We start from the raw sequence: 20,269 nt of genomic DNA on the forward strand, positions 1-20,269 counted from the left end.
TGTTTTTTTTTTTAGCGAAAATTAAATCTGCTAGTGTTAAAAACTTATACATGACATGAAAACATAAACTAAAATAAAAGCAGTAGAAACGAAGCGTTATTATTTAAATGTCGAGCGCAGCAAAATATAAAAGTGAAAACATAATGATTAAAAATATCTTGACTGAGTTTCAAAATCATTTTCTTGATAAACACCGCTGTTGTTACGACTTATGTTTACTAGCTGCTAAGAAAAAAAGTATTTATTAAAGTTGAGGTCTTTATAAGCATTCGTATGGACTTTTTTTCATTTCTCTAATTGAAAAAATCGAGAGATTATATGAACATTTCGGATTTCCATTAAGTTTCAAAGTGGATTGTGCGTTTGTTTACTTGGATTAAACAATTTGATTTAGGTGAACTGATATTATTTCCATAATTAAAATAATAACATACATTTGAACTCCTGTTATATAAATTAGAACTATGTTGACAACCTGAATGCAAGTTTTCAGCGAGCAAAATATTTTAACTGGTTTTAGATGTTTACTTAAAACAATAATAATTATTTGAAAGTATTAAGTTCTTATTTTCAGACTATTCTTTATATTGGGTTAACAATATAATAATGTTTGTTTGTAACGATTACGGTAACAATAAAAACAATAGTATAGAAAATTAACTTTAGGAGTTTAATTTAAATAACAACAGAAGTAAGTTTTCAAGTACGTTTTTTTAAAATCAAATTTTACTACGGAATTTTAAAGTATTTAAAGTTTTCGAAAGTGGCTAACAGTTCTAGATATTAAAATTTCCAATGCTTTAAATAACTTGTTTTACCAACATTTTTTGTGTGTAGTAAACGTTAATAAAAGAAAAAAAATTCTTTGCATAAGATTACATTAGTACATTGTGCTTAAAATGTTATGTTTTGCATAAGTTGTGTAATTTTCAAACTAAAAATAATCAGATTAAAGTTTTTATGTCTAACGTTATTTCGGTAAAATTAATTGAAGTTTGTAGTTGTACGACTCGAGTCTTTTAAGTTTACTTGCGTTACTGTCGCAAACGCACTTAGATTATTAAAAATGTTTTCGTAAAAGTATAGTAAAATATAAAAAGTTTTTTTTAAACGATTTAATTTCAAAACACGTCTAAACTTATTTTTATCTAAAACCTAAATCACTAAAAATTCTTTTGTTTCTTTATATATAGCCATATACTTACTAAGCTCAAAACTGTAGAGAATAGTAAATCTAGTTAAAAATCGTTTAAAACAGGTCAGCTTTTTATAGTTGTAATAAAATAAAAATAAAAATGTTATTTTTTAACTATATAATATACTTAATTTTTTTTAAACTAACAATCTTGTTAAACAAGTTTGCCTTTAAATAAACAAATAATCCTAAGATACTTTACTTATTTTAGTAAATGATACTGTAAACATTCAGGGATCAAATCATTGGACGAGTAATAACTAGTCATTTACAATGTATTAGGTTTAGACTCTATAATTATAAAATTCAAATGTTATAGAATTGGAATAATTTATAATTTTTGGAAACTTATTCAATTATTTTAAGCTTTAACTTTATTTATTATCAAACTAAAATTTTTATAGACTTGTTTATTTATGTCAATTTATTTTTGAGCTATTACAAAAACTGTTTTGGATTTTAATGTTAGCTGTTACGAAAGAGTTTTTTTTTTGATTTAAGATTTATTTAAACAAATTTCCTAAAGTTTTTTTCTTAAAAAGTATATTCTTCATAGTACCTTATTTTTATCATAAGTTTCAAACTAGGGGATTTTTTATTTTGAAATTGTTAATCTGCATCTACTCCTAACAAAAAGGCCACGTCACGCAACTGGTAGTAATAGTTTCGATTTAGTCAAAATAGAAGATATTTGTATCTTACTAAGAAAACCATTTTTATGCGTAGAAAATATTGTTATTATACGCTTTATTTTATACTTTCTTAATACTTTATTTTTATCAGTCGTATTATACATTCTGTTAAAGGCCAACATAGTATATATGAATATCAAAATGAAACTGTGTTAATTGATCATAATCAACAAATATTGAATTAGTTTTAGTTTAGTAAAGGTATGTGTGAAAGTTTATTTAAATTGTTCTAATGTTATTTCAGTTGCTTTTTTAGTCAGTGTAAAATACACTGTAAAGATGTCCAAACTCTGTGGTATCGAGTCAGATTGATATAAATATTTTGCAGTTTGAAATTTGTTTTGAATTCTAGCTTTATTGAATTCTTTAGTTCAGTCTACAGCTCAGCTTTTGAATTAATGTAGGCTTGTTATTCTTTCGATGAAAATTTATCTGTAGAGAGTAGACTTTAATTCTTTTCAATGTATTGTAATAACATCAAGGTCGTATTAAACCTGATTCCCAAAAAAATTTTTGGATGAACTATGTATTTTAATACTTTTTTTTAAGTTTTAGTTTACAAAATTTTTACCATGTTATTTCAACTAATCGACCACGACAATAACGTAGTGATATCTCAACTTTTTAAAATGTAGTTTAATGTTTTGAAGACACTAATAAAAAAAAACAGTAAACTCTTAAATTGACCTTTCGAGTTTTAAAATTTGAATTAGTTAAACCTAAATAAACTAGTATTTAAGTTTTCAATCAAAAGTTGTAAATTTTTAACTTAGTTACTTCGGATTTTTTAGTTCTTGTATGATACTGGTGACTTGTTTTTGTTTTAAATTTGAACTTAAACCTACAGTTAACAATACTAGCAAACTTTACATATATAACTTAGCTAAAAGTTCTTTAGTACTTGTTTCAAAAATATTATTTGTTTTGTTTTATACTGAAGTTTTAACCAATTGCTAATTTTTACTTACACTATTTTCTACATGACTTTTAAAATTGTTCTAATTTATTTACTTATCCTGGTTAGCTTATTGAGCAAGACACTCTTTTTAAAATACTTTTTTGAGAAAATTAAACTTTAAGTATTTATGGATTACTAAAAAAACATTACTATTAATTAAATATTATTTTTTTTAATACTACTTACACCATAATAAACAAATTATTTAATACTTTATTATTCATTACTTCAAATTTATAAGTATTTCATTAAAAACTATTTCAGAAACCATTTATAACTAAACATAAAAAATAGTGTTACCAAAAAAAAAACAATCCCCTGGTCTAACTGTTTTTAAGTATTTTATAAACAATTTTATAGTCAATCTTAATTACACTGAAAAGTCAGAACAATACATTTTATGACAAAGCCAGATTTACTAAGATTGTTTTAAAGATTTCAGAAAAAAATATTTCACCTAAAGTAATGACAATCCTTTATATATATTTTTGAATATACAGCTTATTAAAAATATCATTTAAACAGACTAATTTGCTTAAGTAGTTAGTAGGATGCTTTAAAGTTAAAGTTGTATAATTATTTTTCTAGTTCCAGATTATAATACATGCAAAGTTTATGTTTTACAAAAGTGCAAAAATGGCTCTTTGTGCAAAAGTTTCTTCGAGCAAAAGTGTTCCTTCGAGTATGTTTGACCCTTCGTTCAAAAATGTCTTCGTGTATTTTGAAACGTTTCCTCTTTCTATCATATCTTTATTTAGTACTTTATTTTTATGTTATCATTAAAAATTTAGTTGCAACCTAAATTACACCTGCAAGCATTGTATTTTCAACCCAATTTCTATAACAAGGATATCTTAGCTGAAAATCAATAAACTATTTCATTATAACAAATTATCAAAATCCTAGTACATAATCGTAAGCGAAGTAAAAAAATATAAGGCCCGCGGGCTGGACCTAGCCCACATAAAAATATTGTGCGCGACAATTTTTTTGACAAAAATAAAAACTTCTGCAAAAAAAACTAACAGTGTTGCAAAAAAACCTGGAAACCTAAAAAAATGGAATTTTTATTTAACAAATTTCAACATGTTAATTGGTAAAGTTTCGATTTGACACAAATATCTATCATATAAATAAAAATTTTTCGTCATCATTAAAAATTTATTTTATTTAAAAAACACATTTAGTAAGCTTTATAGTCTTTTTTCAATGTTTTTATACTATTTAACACAGTTTCTCACCTTAAACTTAACTTTAAACTAAAAAAGACCCAAAACTTGTGTACTTTTAAAAACCTTGAGGAAGTTTTTAAAACTTGGAGAAAATTTGCAAAAAAACATTTGGCAACCCTGAACTATCTTCTTACCTAGATTTAACAACAAGAGTGGTCATAAACCGCTGGCCTACCAAATGTTTAAAAAAACTAAGCTATTTTGAAATTTTCCATAGTGAACTTGTAAATAGTTTATTAAACAAAGTAAAGAAATAAAGTAAAAGAAATAAGTATTATATAACTTAAGAGAATATTTTACGCTTGCGGCAGTTACTCGTCGCTAGACAACAATGACCATATATGGAAATGGACTCTTAAAGCACCTAAATAAGCCAATGATAAACAAAAGTTTTAGGATTTGTTGGATCACTACATAAATGCAAGTATTTATACTTTTACAAATATTTATATTAAATAATATAAAGTATATAATAACTTAAACACATCTTGGTAAATGTTTTTTATAAAAAGAGTAAGCTCTACGCGAAAATTATTTTTGTCCATAACGCACTGTTTAGAAGCAGCTAACCGAAAAAGAAATTTGTATCCACCATTTTTTATGTACTCTAAGCAGATTTCACGACCTTCAGTTTTGGTACAGTCTTCAATTTCAATCATTATTGTGTATTTTCTACGATTCAAGTTCGCTTTAATCGAATTTGGACAAATATCAGCTGCATTGCATTTTTTAACCATACCCGAATCAAAAATAGAATATATAATATCTATTCTCCTGGTATACTATATATCAAATCCACCGGCGTTCAAAATCCACCCAATTTTTTAAAATATTTTCTTTGTTTATTTTTTTTTTTATGTTTTTGCATTTTATTTATTTATAATTTATTTGTTTTTCACTATTACTGTTACCCCTAACCAAAACCTCGATCGGTAAGCGGTTCTCGAATCTGACTGGGTGGATTTTGATCGGGTGAATTTTGTACGCGTGTGGATTTTGATCGCGGGTGGACTTTGAACGTGTCCCATTCTCCTATTTGCTTTCTCGAGTACATTTATCACTCGAGAACTTATCCGACTATATTACTTTCTCGAGGACATCTGTTTCATCTTCGTTAACTATCAAATCTTATTACTTTATGTATTTACCTTTAATTTTCCTTGTAGACCAGCTATCATTCAACCAAGTATCCTTAAGTTTAATTAGAGGTTTTATTTTTAGGTTTTTTTTAAGTAAAAAATAAGAAGCCAGCCTACTTTTTCTAAAATTAACTTTTTAGAATTTAAGAATGTCCTACCGTTAGGATTATAAAGTTTAACTAAATCATCGCGTACATCGACTAATGTGTAACCATGGCATTCTCCAGTAAAAGATACTGTCATTTAGCATTTTGATTTTAACCCAAGTTTAATTAAATCGTCTACTTTAAAATCAGATACGTTCTTTACTATGCTTGCAGTTCAAAATTCTTTTCGTAAAACTCAAAAAAATATTTGTAAAACTCGTTAAAACCTGATGGCCATGAGTTTTGTACGAAGTTTTATAGTTTTCATCAAACAGCAACTGAATCAACGCTTTTTCCAGAATTGCCATTTTTAGAACTTCTGCCGTATTTTAATTTTCCCATTAGACAGTTTTGCACGGGTTGGAAATTTGTATTATAATTTTATTTTTATTTTTAATATTAATTTTTATTTATTTTGTTTTTATTACCACTGTTACCCCATACCCTCGGTCGTTTTATATTTTTTTTCTTTTTTGTTTTTCTTTAAGTTATATATTTAAGCTATTTTTAAGTGTCTTCGTGCGAAAAGGTGTTCTACAAAAACTTCCCTTCGTGTAAAAGTGTCTTCGTGCATATTTGACCCGTTCCCATATTTTTCAGTATGTCGCTCATTTATTGATGTAGTTATTTATTATTTAAAAACGATAACAAATATTCAAGTTGAAAAAACAAAACTTATAACTTAAAAACTTATAAGTTTGAAATCTAGTAAGTTTATTATCTTAACATGTTGAAGTAAATTTTTCGAGATAATAAACTAAATTAAACTTTTAAGAATTAGTGTTTGTGTGTAAAAAAACTCATTATTATAAGCAGTAAATCAATAGCACGTGTAATTCATAAATTCCATTTTTTTCGTATATTTATAAAAGCAACTTTTAATTTATTAAAAAGCTTGATTTTTTTACAACTTTGTAACTTTAAAGTTTTTATCTTTTGATGAGTTTCAAAAAAGTGTAAATCTATATTAATTTTGATTGTTATCTTTAGTTGATAACATACAAAGAAGGTAAATAACTAATAATTATAAAATTTCACTTTTTTTTAAACAAATCATACTTTTAAAGCATTGCCAATACAATACATGTTTTAAGTACATGTTTAATGCGTTTATTTTGATAAGTTAATATGTTTAATACTGATTATAGAACTTTATATGTAAATAATCTAAGAGAAGTTTTTGATTTAATTTTTTTATGTTAGTTTGTTTATCCGCATTTAAAAGAAATAATATATATTACTTAAAGATCGCTGTTTAATTTATTTAAACTTTTTATTGATTTAAATTCGTCGGATCTTATTACGAGGTTTGTTAAAGATCTGATAAAAAATGTTTTACTACTGATTTCTCTGTTATGTTACTATGATTTAATCAAAAAATAAAGAAGCAGCTTCAAAAGGGGCTAGGACTCATTGAAATTACTTTATTATATTTCTGATAGAGTTAAAATATACTTGCTAATTCAGTTTTTCCATCTAAAGCTTTTAAACAGTTACAAATACAGTAAAAACATGGAAACTACTTTTAAATTTTCAGATTTAGGGCTGTGAAAGTGATGCAAAAAAATTTAAATAGATCATTTATGATTTGGTCGCACTATTGTGAAAAAAAAAAGATTTTTTTAGTAACTCTGAGACCTCTTGTGTTTTATTTAGCTGTATTTTGTTCAAAGAAGATTGGTTGTACAAGTTCAGGTGATACAAAAACTCAGTTTAATAATATCATAGCACCGTAAATAAAATTTCCACTGTTGACATAATGACACATAATTTCTGCTACTTATACAGGCCTAACACTGAAAACATTTTTTTTAACCTAGAAAAAAAGACTTTATTATGCTGATGAGTTTAACAAACGACATCCTCGGCCTTTATAAAGTAACTGAAAACATATCATAACCATCAAAAACAGAAACTTCAAATACATGCTGACATATTAAAGCTACTTGAGTTAAAATTTGAAGCAAGTTCGTTAGAAAAACTATGTTTGTTGGGAGCAAGACGATAGAAAGGCTGAGATGAACTCAATGTCTTGCACTCCAACCAATCCGTAGACTTTCTGTGGATCAAGCTTCGGCAGCAGCTAGTGTAAGCAGTCAATAGAGCACTAAACCATTTTGATTCACTGTTGATCTTTTTTTTTCGTTCATTATTTTACCCCGCCATCAAATTTTGTTAATGGGAAAAGTCGGTGTTGTAGCAGAATTAAACTCATACTAGTAAAGTTTTTCTGATAGCATTTATGCATTAATATGTTACGTTTTTAAACTGGCTAGTGGTTTTCAGAATGCTCTTTACATTTATATCTGTCTTATTTTCAGTTTTAGAAATATAGTAGTATATAGTAGAAATATAGAAGTAGGAAGTTAAACTGTTATCCGCATTTTAACTGTCAAATCTAACTTCCGTGTTCATAATTATGTTGAGAAAAGTACAGGTTAAAGTAGTCATTTCGTTTAAAACAATTTAAGTAGCTTCTTAAATGCAATTAAAATTTTTTAAGGAATGTATTCAAAAGTTTTATTAAATTAAAACATAATTTGAAAGTTTTATATTGTTTACAAAATTATTCTGGTCATCTTTTAAACGGAATTATTAAAAAAATGTTGTTGTAGTTTAATTGTTTAGGATTTTTCTTAAAAAATTATATATTTTTTAGGTGATTAAAGTTAAATTACTAAAAAAAACTGAAACTTGTCCATTACTGAGTTTATAACTTATGGATGAGGAATAAAATTAATACTTATTTACTAATTTTTTTTTAAACATGTAACAAGCATTACAAATAAAAGTTGTTATTTTAGAACTTTATGCTTTATTATACTTAAATTTGATCTTTTTCTATGTTTTCATAAAGTTATGATAATCTAAGCCAGTGGTTCTTAACCACTTTTTCATGCTTTACCCCTTTTTGGAAGGTTATTACTAAATTTACCTCCAATGTACAAAATAGTGTTTAGTTTTGAGGGGAAAAAAAAAACTTTTTTTACTTAAAGCTTATTAAATATAATGAATCGTAAACATTAAAGAGTTTATTAACCTTATAAAAAAATACAGTTAAACAACTTATAAACTAAATAGACAATTAATAAACATTAATTTACACTATATGTAATAAAGAAAAATTACCCCAGGTTAAGAATCGCTGATCGAAGCCCTAAGGTCACCAAGGGTAAAAAACTTAATATTAACGATTAAAAAAAAAACATACGTATAAGCTCGACTATATGCGTACAAAAAAAGAGGTCTAAAATAAAAATTAATTATAAAAAAAAAATTGATAGCACTTAAAAATTTTTTAATACAATCTGTAAAAACTACTGATCTCTTTGACCCGTATTGTTATTTTTATTCTGTCAGATTAATGTTTACTAAGAACACCTATCATTACAAAAAAAATATTATTCTGTACTATAAAAACCCGTTGAATTAAAAAAATTGATTTTACAAAACAAACAGTCAACGTACTTTTCAGAACAAAAAGTAAAAAAATATTAATTTATGTTTTTCTATAATATATTAAAACAATAATTGCAAGATAATATATCTTAGTAAACAGAAAAAGTTGATATAAAATTTTTAATATCAGTATCAGTAGTGCAGATTCATCACAAAAATATTTTGAGATAAACATTTTGCAACCATGACATAAAAAATTTATTACTAAACGAAATTCAAACTAAAAATTAAGATAATAAATAGTATAAAAAATATTTAAAACCGTATTAATTAGTCATTTTTATCTAAAAGAAAAAAAAAACAAGTGAATATTAAAAGAGATAAAGCAATAATTTTATGATATTGTTGGTACTTTTTTTACGTTAAAGATTACACGACACTTTTTAACATCCAGCTACTGTTAAATAAAAACTACCTCAATCAAAAACAAATCTCAAATGCAAAAAAAAAAAACTACGTCTGAAGAGAATGCATGACATCGGCGAAATGGCTCAACGTTTCTTTGAATTTTTTCTGCGTGTTCTCAGAACTGCTGTGTTGATTCTGAACCGGAGTCAGGTAGCTTCCGCATTCCGAAGACTGCCAACTCGTGGATTCGTCCTCACTTAGAAGGCTCGACAAGTCATTCACGTCAACACCTGAAACAAGTAGTGTGAAAAATAAAGATTAACGTTTTATTTCAATTTTAATAAATAAACACCTACAGAAGAACTTTAGAAGCAAAATTAAAATTTATTATAATTTTCACCCTAATCTCAAAGTTCAAAAATATACAATACTTACATAAACTTTTATGCCAAAATTAATTTAAACAAATTAAACAAAAGCAATTATAGAAGTAAAAAGTATTTTTGTTAAGTACAAAAATTGTATTAAAATAATTTGATCTCATCCTAAAATTAAATAAAAATTAAAGTGTGATAGTCAACACTAACCTATCATATCAGCTAAATATTGCTTTTCAATGCAGCTATATGCTGTAGCAGCTAGTTTTAAGGCATTGTGTTTAGAACTCATCTTCAACTTCAGCATGTTTTCTTTACACGGTCCTGGCCAGTTGGTAGAGTCAATTACAGGAGAAATTTCTGAAACCATAAAATTATGAAAAATACTAATTATCAAACACTTTCTAAATGAAAACAAGATATAATAAGATAAGTACAATCGAGTGTAAAGAGCTTAATACAACAACTAAGTTCATGCACCAAGTCAAAGTTATTTGTATCATAAATATTATTTAATTTTTTTTATACCTTAAAAAAAAAAAAAAGAGTGTAAAATGCCTATGTTTGTATGAAAAATCAACCTATCAAAGGTTTCTGTGAGTAACAAATTGAACTAAACTAGGCAAAATTAATAAACATGCTGTTTAAATAATAGCCAAGTTTTTTAACAATACAATTTAACTGTCATAAAAATCTGTAAAATTCTAAAGAGGGATAAAAATAAAAAATCAGATAACTTTAAAAAACTAAACACACTTGCGAAATTTAGAGATTCTAACATGTTGTGAACGTCTTTGATGTGAAGAAATTCAGAGCGGGAACACAAGGATTTTGGAATCCTATGCCACAGAAGATCAAACTGAATGGGGTCTTTGGTGAGCAGGTATAAGCTCAACAGCTCCAGGTAGTCATCTGCACTCATCTCATCTTCTATTGAAAGTTCGAGGCTTTCCAGCTGGGAAAGGCGGTCTTGTGGGCAGGTTTTCATACTTATATTTGAAATTATGTCCTGTGAAAAATGTAAGGATCTGAATAAAAAATTGATAGAAATAGCTTTATGTGCAAAAACAAAGAGCCTTTGGTAGAATGGTGATTATCAAACTTTATAAAACAATTTATAAGTAAACAAAATAACTCTAATTCTTGCAAAAAAACTGAAAAACAAAATTAAAAGTTGATCATTTGTATGCATTTAGAGTTAATGCCAAAGGGAGGGTAAATAATTCTTTCAAAAATTAGCCTTATCATTCTATAAAAAAATAAGCTACCATCTGTTTTTTACTGTATTTAGATATTCAAAGTAATTTTTGAGATATCTTAGTTATCAAAGTTAGTGAAGTCATTAGGATCTTTATAGGAGGTGACTAATAAGGTTAAAATAGAATATTTCTCTAAAAAGATAGCTCCTTAAGTTTTTGAGCAACTGTTTTAAAAGTTTCTTAGTCTCATCTTTAACAAATATTGAAAGTCTGTCAATTTTTTTTTTCTTATAATAAAAAATAAACAATTTCTTTTATTTTTGTAATAATTTTTTTTTAGTTTTTGTTTAAAAAAAATTCTTCATGTAAGCTGTTCTTAATATTTAAAAAATAATTCCCAAAATCAGGAAGAAACAACTAAAAAATAAATAAAATAGTTCAGTAATTTATTTTTAATATGAGAATATCAGCCATAGAAAAATATTATTCTATATATTTGTACTGAATTTTTATATAAAACTGGTTACATCTCAAAAGTTAATTGTTTTCCTTTTAATTTTATGGAATAATATCATATTTTAAGTGTTAAAACAAGAACTGGTGTAAAAATTTGTAAGAAAATTTTTTGGACCTTCCTTGGCCTTAAAATTTTTTTTTAATAGTATTGCTTTTTTTCCTATAATGATGCGAAATTGTCAATAATTCTAAATTAAATTACAGTAGACATAACATAGCTTTTTGTGTAATTTTTGTATGAGTGTAAACCACAGTGCTATTAAACTCAAATTAAGAGCTGAATAATAAAAATAATTTTATAGTTTTTATGAAACATATGTTCTTTTTAAATTTAAATATTGGAAATAAACTATATATATATGTACTAGGGTGCTTATTTTTACAGCTACTTTAGATTTTCTCACTGGGAAAGCTTTTATCTTTTGGAAATATCATACAAATACCCTGTGCAAAATTTTATACAGTATGTAGAAACTTTCACCTTGGCTCCAACAAATTTTCTAAAAACCACCCCAATGTAAAATGTATGAAAATGTATGGAATCCAAAAAATGCAACCTTGGAGTTTTAAGCTTAAAGATTTTTCACATGTGGCTAATTATAACACAGACACATTGTGAACAGTTTATAACGATTCAAAGAAAATTTTAGTTTTTTAGTTCTTGTTTTTTGAAAAATAAAACAGGAAATTCAATAAAAACTACAAAAAGTGATAAAAAGTACATGAAATCAAAAATTTCACAATCTTATTTAAATTTTGAATTATATATTTTTTTAAAGTTTTGGATACAAATGTATCAACTTTATTTGTTCAAAACAGTGTTTCCAAGCAAATGGTGTGCAGCTCAATGACCTAAAATATTTTTTTATGCCAATCCATTGACCTTATCTGGTGTTCATTTGCACAATACAAGGTTTCAATGAAGTTAAATTTTATAAATGAAAGACATAGGAACAAGACTTGGCCTAATGTCCCAGAAACTTTTGAAAACTTAAAAAAAGATAGTTCAAGGTTGGCAAAAAGATAGTTCAAAATTTCTTCCAGGTTTTTGAAAGTACACATTTTTTGGTCTATTTTTAATTTAAAGTTAAGTTTAAGGTGAGAAACTATGTTAAGGGCATAGGGGAGTTCGACATATTTATTACTAAAAATAACATTGGATCTTATATAAAAGCTTGAAGTACAAACTACAAGCCAGTTTTAATAGAATTAAGAAATTTTATGTAACATTTGAGATATTGTAATTAAAAAAAAATCTTATACAATTGTATCGACTGCAAATCTATCTTCTTCTTCATTTTTTGAGTTAGAGACCTCAAACTTTTAGGAAACGTTCCTTTTATAGTTTAAAAGACTTTGATTGATGGAATTTAAAAAATATTAAAAAATAAAAATTTTAGATTAAAAAAACTTTGAAATTTAAGTAATTTTTTTTTAATAAAAAATCTATTTTGCAAAATTTTTAAATTCCTGCATTTAATCTTTTAAAAGTCTAATAATACACTTGCTGTGAAAATTTGAAGAAGATTGCTTAAAAAATGAAGGAGATAGATTTTTAGGGAAATGGTCTTTTTTTTTTGCGTTTTTAGTTTGTGCCTTCCATTAGGAAACTATTGAGGTCACCAACTTTGATTGCTCATTTCCAATAATTACTTTGAATTTTTTCAAGCAGTTAAAAATTTCTGATAGCTCAGATAAAACTCTATAGAGTGAGATCAACTAGTAAAAATCAAGGTGGACCCCCCATGCCCTTAAATAGTATAAAAACATTGAAAAGATACTGTGAAGCTTCTTTAAGTGTGTTTTTAAATAAAAAAACATTTTGATAATGACAAAAATATTTTATCTATGAGATATATTTTTTGAGCCAAATTAAAATGTTACTACTTACCATGTTAAAGTTGTTAAAAATTCAAGAATTTTTAATTGATTTTTTTTCCGATTCCAGGTTTTTTTTCAAACTTTCTTAATTTCAATGTTTTTTCCAGGTTTTTTAGCCTAAATTGTCAAATTCCAGGTTTATCTAGGTTTCAATGTTTTTTGGCAACCCTGATAGTTTCAAATGTAAATTATTTTATTATATCTAGAGGAGAAGATCTAGAGTACTTTTAAATGTATGTTTTATGTGCAGTGAAATTTGATGTGTTTACATGTACACCAGATTGTGCTGGGTCTTTTTATTTTATAAATGTCTGGTTAATGAAAGAGTGACTGTTAAAATATTATTAGAGTAGATTTAAGTTATAAATAATATTTATTTTAATTATTTTAGTTTTCTTACTGTGTTAGAATTTAAGATAGCTGATTTTATTATTTGTTTAATTTTCTTTATTACAAGTTAGAGGTAAATTTAAAATATTATTTCAATTTTTTTTTTTGAGGATTGTGTTAACAAGATATTACTCACAAAATTTGATAATTTTTTTTTTCTTAGTTATTATTTTTTATTTTTTGAAAATAAGTGTTAATATTAATTAAAAAAAATTTTAGTTTATGCTGTTTTCAAAATACTTTTTTAACAAATTATTTTCTAAGACAATTTTTTATTTAAATTTGTTCAGCTGATTGTGAATTCACACTGGTGGAAGTGACCACACAATAGGATTATTGATATTGCAGTCAGCAAATACTTGCTTGGGGATTTGAGCATTATGATTTTCCCATGCTTTGTGGTTTTTGCAGGGTTCGTGCGCGAAATTTTTTTCATTTAGCCTGACTGAGACCAATTTAGCCTGACATTTTTTCAAAGTAAAAGAAATCCCCTTTAGAAGTCATTTTAGGTATTGGGGGGTCATGATTAGTACTATTGTAGTCTCCGACTTCAACTAGCTTTATCTCAAAAATATTTTGAGCTTTAAAAATCTGCTGAAAGCAACTCATAGCTTAGTTACAACTCAATAAAATAAGACTAAATTGTGAAAAAGGTGATTGACCCCCATCCCCTTAACATAACAAGTTCAATGACAAGTTTTAAAATACGTTTTATATCTAGTCTATTACTAGTGTAAAAATTTAATATATATTACTTAATACAATTTTTTAATCTAGTTAAGCACTAAGTAAAAACATTATAAACAGAAGACTTATAATAAAACAATGTGCATTGTCGTGTTTTATTAAAATCTAAAATGAAATGCTTACAAGAGTATTAAAAATAAGTAAAAAATTATTTTTTATAGTATTTTGGCTAGTACTTAAAGTTGATACATAATTGTAAATCCTAAACTCTAAATTAATATAGTGATTGTTGATGTCATACCAGATTTAAAAAGCTTACACTTAAACTAAAAAAAAAACCTTAAATACTTTGTTCTTGTATAGAAATATGAATTGTACCTAAAATTTGTACTCCCACAAAACTTAGTACTTATATCTTAAAGCTAAGTTTTAGTGTTGTGAATATCTCTGATAACTTTAAACAAACCGTAAAATATATGAATAAACTGCTAAGAGTTTTAACCTAAAAAGTATTTGGTATAAAGCCTTTAAATTAGAAATTAAAACAGTTTAACCAACTAAGCTTTGAAAAACATAGCTGATGTAAACAAATTCAAACAAATAGCCAAGTTGTTGAACTAAACTGTGATGTTTAAACTGTATTTTTTTGTGAATTTTCATAATTATGACAACTTAAATATAATCTACTCAAAACAAATATTGAATGTTCTTAAAAATCTTTCAGAGCTTCAACAAAAGGTTTTAAGCATTTATTTTTACAAATACAGACTGATTTTGAATTTAATAACTAAATCTTTATTTAGAAATAAATTCACATCTCAATTTATTCTTAAAAAGATTTTTCAATTTTTTTAATCAAAAATTATTAAGCATTTGAACTGAGAAAAACTGATATTCTCAAATTTTTAAATGAAAAAACTGATTTAGCCTGACTTAGCCTGATTTAGCCTGACGCGCACGAACCCTGTTTTTAGTGCTGAGATTTTAACCTTGTAAGTGTTTGCCAAATGACAGTGTCACCTAAGGCTTTTTTTCAGTAAAATTGATAGTCTTTTATATTTTGGGTACTTTAATATTAATTTTAAAGAGGCAGGTAGAATTACAGATGATGACAACTTGCTTGCTTGACCTTCAAAAACAATAAGTGTTGTAGAGAAATGAGAAAGTCTGATGGTTTTCTACCTTAAAAAAAGTTTAAGTTTTCTATACTTCAATCAACTTTTTTAAAATAACCAAACAGAACAGTCCACTTCCTCCGTCAATTTTATTTATAAATATTTTATTTAATAAGTTTCATCTTAGTTAAATATTTCCTTAACCCTGAATAAAAAATGTTTATTTCGAACATTTGAAAAAAATTATTCTTGAAATATTATAAACTTATTTCATTAATCACAACTCTAATAATTAAAAAATACCCTAAAAAGCACAGTTTTTATATTTTGAGTCTAACGGGTAGCAGTCTAGCTAAATTTATAAAATCATTCACGTTAACAATGCTCAACTGATATAAACTAAAAACTTCTTGAAGATTTGACTTGCTTTATAGATCCTAGCACGGATTAAACTATGCATACTAAAAGATTATGTTCATTTTTGTATTATATAACTTATTGTATAAGTAAAACTAATAAGAAAGTTTCGCTTTTAAAATATAAATTAGCTGCACTTGAACAATAGGAAGGTTTTTAGTTTGGTTTGTGGGTAAATTAAGTTTTACCATAATAGTTTTAATACTCAAAATGACTTTGAAACTAATTAAAATAAGGGTAAACAATATTTTAGTAATTGTTACGTCATATACCTTAGTATAGAAACTGTCTAGTTAGCGAAATCAGATAATTAAAACATGCCGTTCATCAGCGAAAAACCCCCGTCGCAGCGCGGAGAAAGGATAGTAATCAGTGCCGTAAATTATAAATAACTATCAAAAAATCCCCGGCAGTAAGATTTTTTAAATCTTAAAGGTTAATAAACTTTAAAAATGGTTATAATATATAATTTTCTCATTCTGAAGATATCAAAAATAATTAAAACAAAAATCATTTCAATTTTATCACTTTAACCTTTGATCTATAATTTATATTACAACCACAAACTTAAAATATGTAATTATTTCTCTAAAAAAATTAGCCTACTATTTTACAACTCTCGTTTTTTTAACAAAGCATGCATTAAACAAAACTTTTTTATTATTTTACAAATGAGACACTAAATTAAAGTATTTCTCTAAAAATTTTTTTTTATAAGTTTTATCAATTTAAAAAGATAATGTAATAAGTTTTAAAGTTGTTGTACTTTGAAGAACTTATGTTTTAAACTTTTAAGAAATGTTAATACACAAAATGGTATTCACTAAATCTTAATATTAAATAAAAGGCAAAGTTATAGAAGAAAATTATTTTATACTAAAAGTATTTTATATATTTTTAAACCTTTTAGCTAAAAGTTCACTTAAGAACATCTTAATTGATTGTTATTGAAAAAGATTAAAGAAGTTAAGTTAATATTTAAAAATATTATTATGAACTGTTTTATTTTTACAAATAAGGTATTCGAATAATTAATACATATTAGATTAAAAAATACGTATTTTAAGATTGTAGTAAGTTTATTAAAACAAAAGTGATAAAGAATAAGTTATGAAATTTACTAAAATGTAAAATATGAAAAAAAAGTTTGCTTTAATTTGTTACTTTAGCTTTCTAGTTACTATAGCTTTAAAACAGCTGCAATTATTGATTTTGCAGTTTTACGATGCCTGGCGCAGAAATAAATGCGTCAACCTGTTGTTGACCTGTTCCATAATCTTTTGTGTCTAGCTTCGTCCGAAGTTCACCCTGGCGAAATGACGGCTGCAAAAGTATTCGATTCAAAAGATTGCAAAATAATTAGGTGGGTAGGTGATGAACTTGCTGTGCGAAAAATTTTCACAGCTACAGAAGGCTTTTTAGAATGTGTTTCAAATAGTTGTCAACTGTTGAAACACAAATAAAACAAGAAGTTTTTGAAACTTGTATTTAATTAAGTATCGTGTTAATAATATAAACGTACATAGCTGTGTGTGACTGTAAACACTTAATATATTTTATTACTTATTATTTTAAAGTCAAGTCCTCTGTTTTAGTAGAAAATACTCTTTTTAAAAGTATTTTACTACCAAATTATATAGAAGTATATACTAAGTCTGTTAACATAAATATATTCTTATAATATGTTTCAATTCTGAAAACATTTTGTTTGTTCAACTTTATCTGGTTTGTTTGTAATTTATTTTAATTTTAACAAAAGCGTTCTAAAAAGTCTTAAAAATTCTAAAACATTTTGCTCTAAAAAATCTGGGCAATAAAGCTTATACATATGCATACTCACTACTTTTAAAACAAAAATAAAGATAAAAATTAATTACAGTATTTAATAAATACTCTTACTAAAAAATTGTCAAGTTATTTATATTTATAGTCACGTAATCGAAGTTATATAACAAAATTATCTTAACTTTTATTCTTCGCATTCTTTATACAGAATAAACTAGCAAAAAATACTTAAGCAGATTTTAAAACTCATAAAACTCACAACATATTAAACTAAAACAAATATGTCCCTTCTTATTTTAAAATTTAACATTTTTAGAGCTCTTTTATATTTCTAGCTTAAAAGTATAAATTATTTTGAATTTGAAATAAAAGAGTAAAAACTTGTAATACGTTTTGATAGATAAAGTTCTTCATAGCAGGTACAAAATTTTGATGAAAGTCTTTAATTCTACACAGTTATAAACTAGTAACAAAGTAAAAAAAAATCACTGTAATAATAAAAATCTAAAGGATGTGAATAAGTGGAGTTTCTAGCAGACTGTAGATTTTTTCATACTTTCTTTATTTCTTACAAATTCTTCTAAAAATATAAAAACTAAACTACTAACAAGCTACGACTATTTTTTTATTATTTTACTATTACGACTATTTAAACATGTTTAACATTTATAACATGTTTAATCGTTTTGAAAAGTTACGTATCTAATACTCTACATCAAAAACTTCATAATAATTTTAATTGAAAGCAAGCTAAATATTTCTTCCATGCGGTTTAAAATCAACTAAATGATTTTTTTATTTTAATAAGGATCAACGTAGTACAAAATTTTTATCAAGCCAAGTCAATTTAAATTTTCTAAATTTTTGATAATATAAAAACATAAGAGTTTGTTTACTTTCATTTTTGTAACGTTAATTTAGTTTATTTTGTTCTAAAGTTAATTATTTTAATTGTTTTAACTTTTATTGTAGTACATGTAAGTAATTGCAGCATAGATGTAAGTAGACTTTATAAATTATTTATTAGAAACATCAATGCAAATTAGTTAATTGATCAATTGTAAAAAAATAAATTAAAACCTATAATAATAGTTACGCAAAGCTTCCCAAACCTACTTAGTCTTTTATTTATTTATGTAGTCGAGATAAGTACTTTATAAAAAAAAAAGAGTCAAAATTTTACACAACAAAGTTTTACAATAATCTTTAAAATAATATAACTGTAATCGACTGTTTTGATTACGACTCAATTAGTTCTTTTGTAACTTTAATAAACTAAAACAAAAGTTTTATACATTAATTGCTTCGTATACTAAAATAACTATTAGTTCTCAAGAAATAATTTTTTATTAAAAAATCTTAAAAGTTAACTTTGGTGCGTTTATATTTTAGTAACTGACATTATGTTAGTAAACTAACAAATTTTGATAAAATAAAGTTTGATAAAATAGATAGCAACTAAAGGAAATCTAACTATTTTGCAAATTTTGGAAAACTGAGTTATTTAAAAATAATTAACATAAAAACTTGTTATTTGAGTCTCTTAAGCAACATTATCGTGTTATTTGAAGTAGTTTAAACAAACAAAAAAAAAAACGACTACTTTTTAGTCAACAAAAGCGTAACTGTAAACCGATTATTTTTTCATTCTTTTTTAACTTAATAGAGTTTTCTTAACAACTAGTACTTTTGTTTAACGACAAATAATAGCTATAAATTATTGTCATTATTATTACAATTACTACTACATTATATTTTTCTTTTATAAATATTCATCAACATTTTAAAGCAGCATATGAAGGTAAAACAAGTTTATTTTACTGCTTTTTTATACTTTCAGGCATTAATTCAGTTGGTGTTTGTGACATTAATTAATTTTCTGGTACTAAACCTTGCTCTTACAAAAATATTTTATCTTTAAATCTCGCTTTTAAACGGTTATTAATCGAATTCTTGATTAAGTGACATTTTACAAGCGTAATTTAATTAAAGGTGAATGTGAGCGACACAGAAATTTGATCTTGGCCGCGAATTAACGCTCAATTACAAATTGAAGTGCTACGATAAGAAGCAAGTAGTAAAGGAAATGTATGCTTTATCCAGCCACAAGTTTAGAACTAAAAAAATTCTCTGCATTCGGACAAGTTGGCATAAAATTGAAACTTAATTGAAGCAATTTTTGTCACTCAGGGCAAATGTAGAAGCAGCAATAGCTTTTATTTATAGGCGAAACAAAAGGCTGTTATCATCAGTTACCGATCGCGCTTATTTTTTTAGATTTCAACTGTTTTGGAATTAAGCACTTTTTGTTTTTGTATTAGCAACAAAACCTAAAACAACCTTTTGTATCTAAACCCGATTCTTTAACATATTTGGTCGGTATGAGCAGATTTTTTTTATTATAATTAAAATTTAAATTAAACTGTGGTCTCACAAATTAAAAAAAAACTTATATATGAACCCATCAGCTTTTTTTTCTAACAAATTTAACTTAAATTAGTCTTTCTGAAGATCACTAGTCGTATAGTTTAATGATAAATTAAGTATTTAGTACACAAGTATAATGATGATGAATAGGGTAGTTTTTATTTTTCAATGTTTATTTAAAGCTTAACTTATAAAAGCTTGTTTCAAATTAATGAGTTGTAAAAACATATAAAAAACTGTTTCAGTTGTTAACGAATAAAAGTTGATAATAGTAATGTTTGTATAAAAATATGAACTGCTCATAAA

At 25.4% G+C, this 20,269-nt stretch overlaps 1 protein-coding gene across 1 annotated transcript; it reads right to left on the reverse strand.

Annotated features, from left to right (window-relative positions):
- Positions 1-9,090: 9,090 nt before the first annotated feature.
- Positions 9,091-10,546, reverse strand: LOC145844557 (uncharacterized). Its single transcript, XM_082951955.1, has 3 exons — positions 10,303-10,546; positions 9,757-9,906; positions 9,091-9,459 (listed from the first exon to the last, which is right to left on the reverse strand). The coding sequence occupies exons 1-3, from the start codon at positions 10,532-10,534 to the stop codon at positions 9,275-9,277; spliced, it is 567 nt and encodes a 188-aa protein (XP_082808081.1). The 5' UTR covers positions 10,535-10,546; the 3' UTR covers positions 9,091-9,274.
- Between the last annotated feature and the right edge of the window lie 9,723 nt (positions 10,547-20,269).

Source organism: Thalia democratica, chromosome 9, assembly GCF_965202585.1.
Source record: "Thalia democratica chromosome 9, ktThaDemo2.hap1.1, whole genome shotgun sequence".
Classification (NCBI taxonomy): domain Eukaryota; kingdom Metazoa; phylum Chordata; class Thaliacea; order Salpida; family Salpidae; genus Thalia; species Thalia democratica.

Excerpts from the sequence above, each read along its gene's own strand:
- LOC145844557 (XM_082951955.1), bottom strand. The coding sequence starts at position 10,534 with ATGAAAACCTGCCCACAAGACCGCCTTTCCCAGCTGGAAAGCCTCGAA. Across the intron at positions 9,907-10,302 it reads AGAATCTCTAAATTTCGCAA|AAATTTCTCCTGTAATTGAC; the intron begins GTGTGTTTAGTT and ends TTATGGTTTCAG. Across the intron at positions 9,460-9,756 it reads ATATTTAGCTGATATGATAG|GTGTTGACGTGAATGACTTG; the intron begins GTTAGTGTTGAC and ends TACTTGTTTCAG.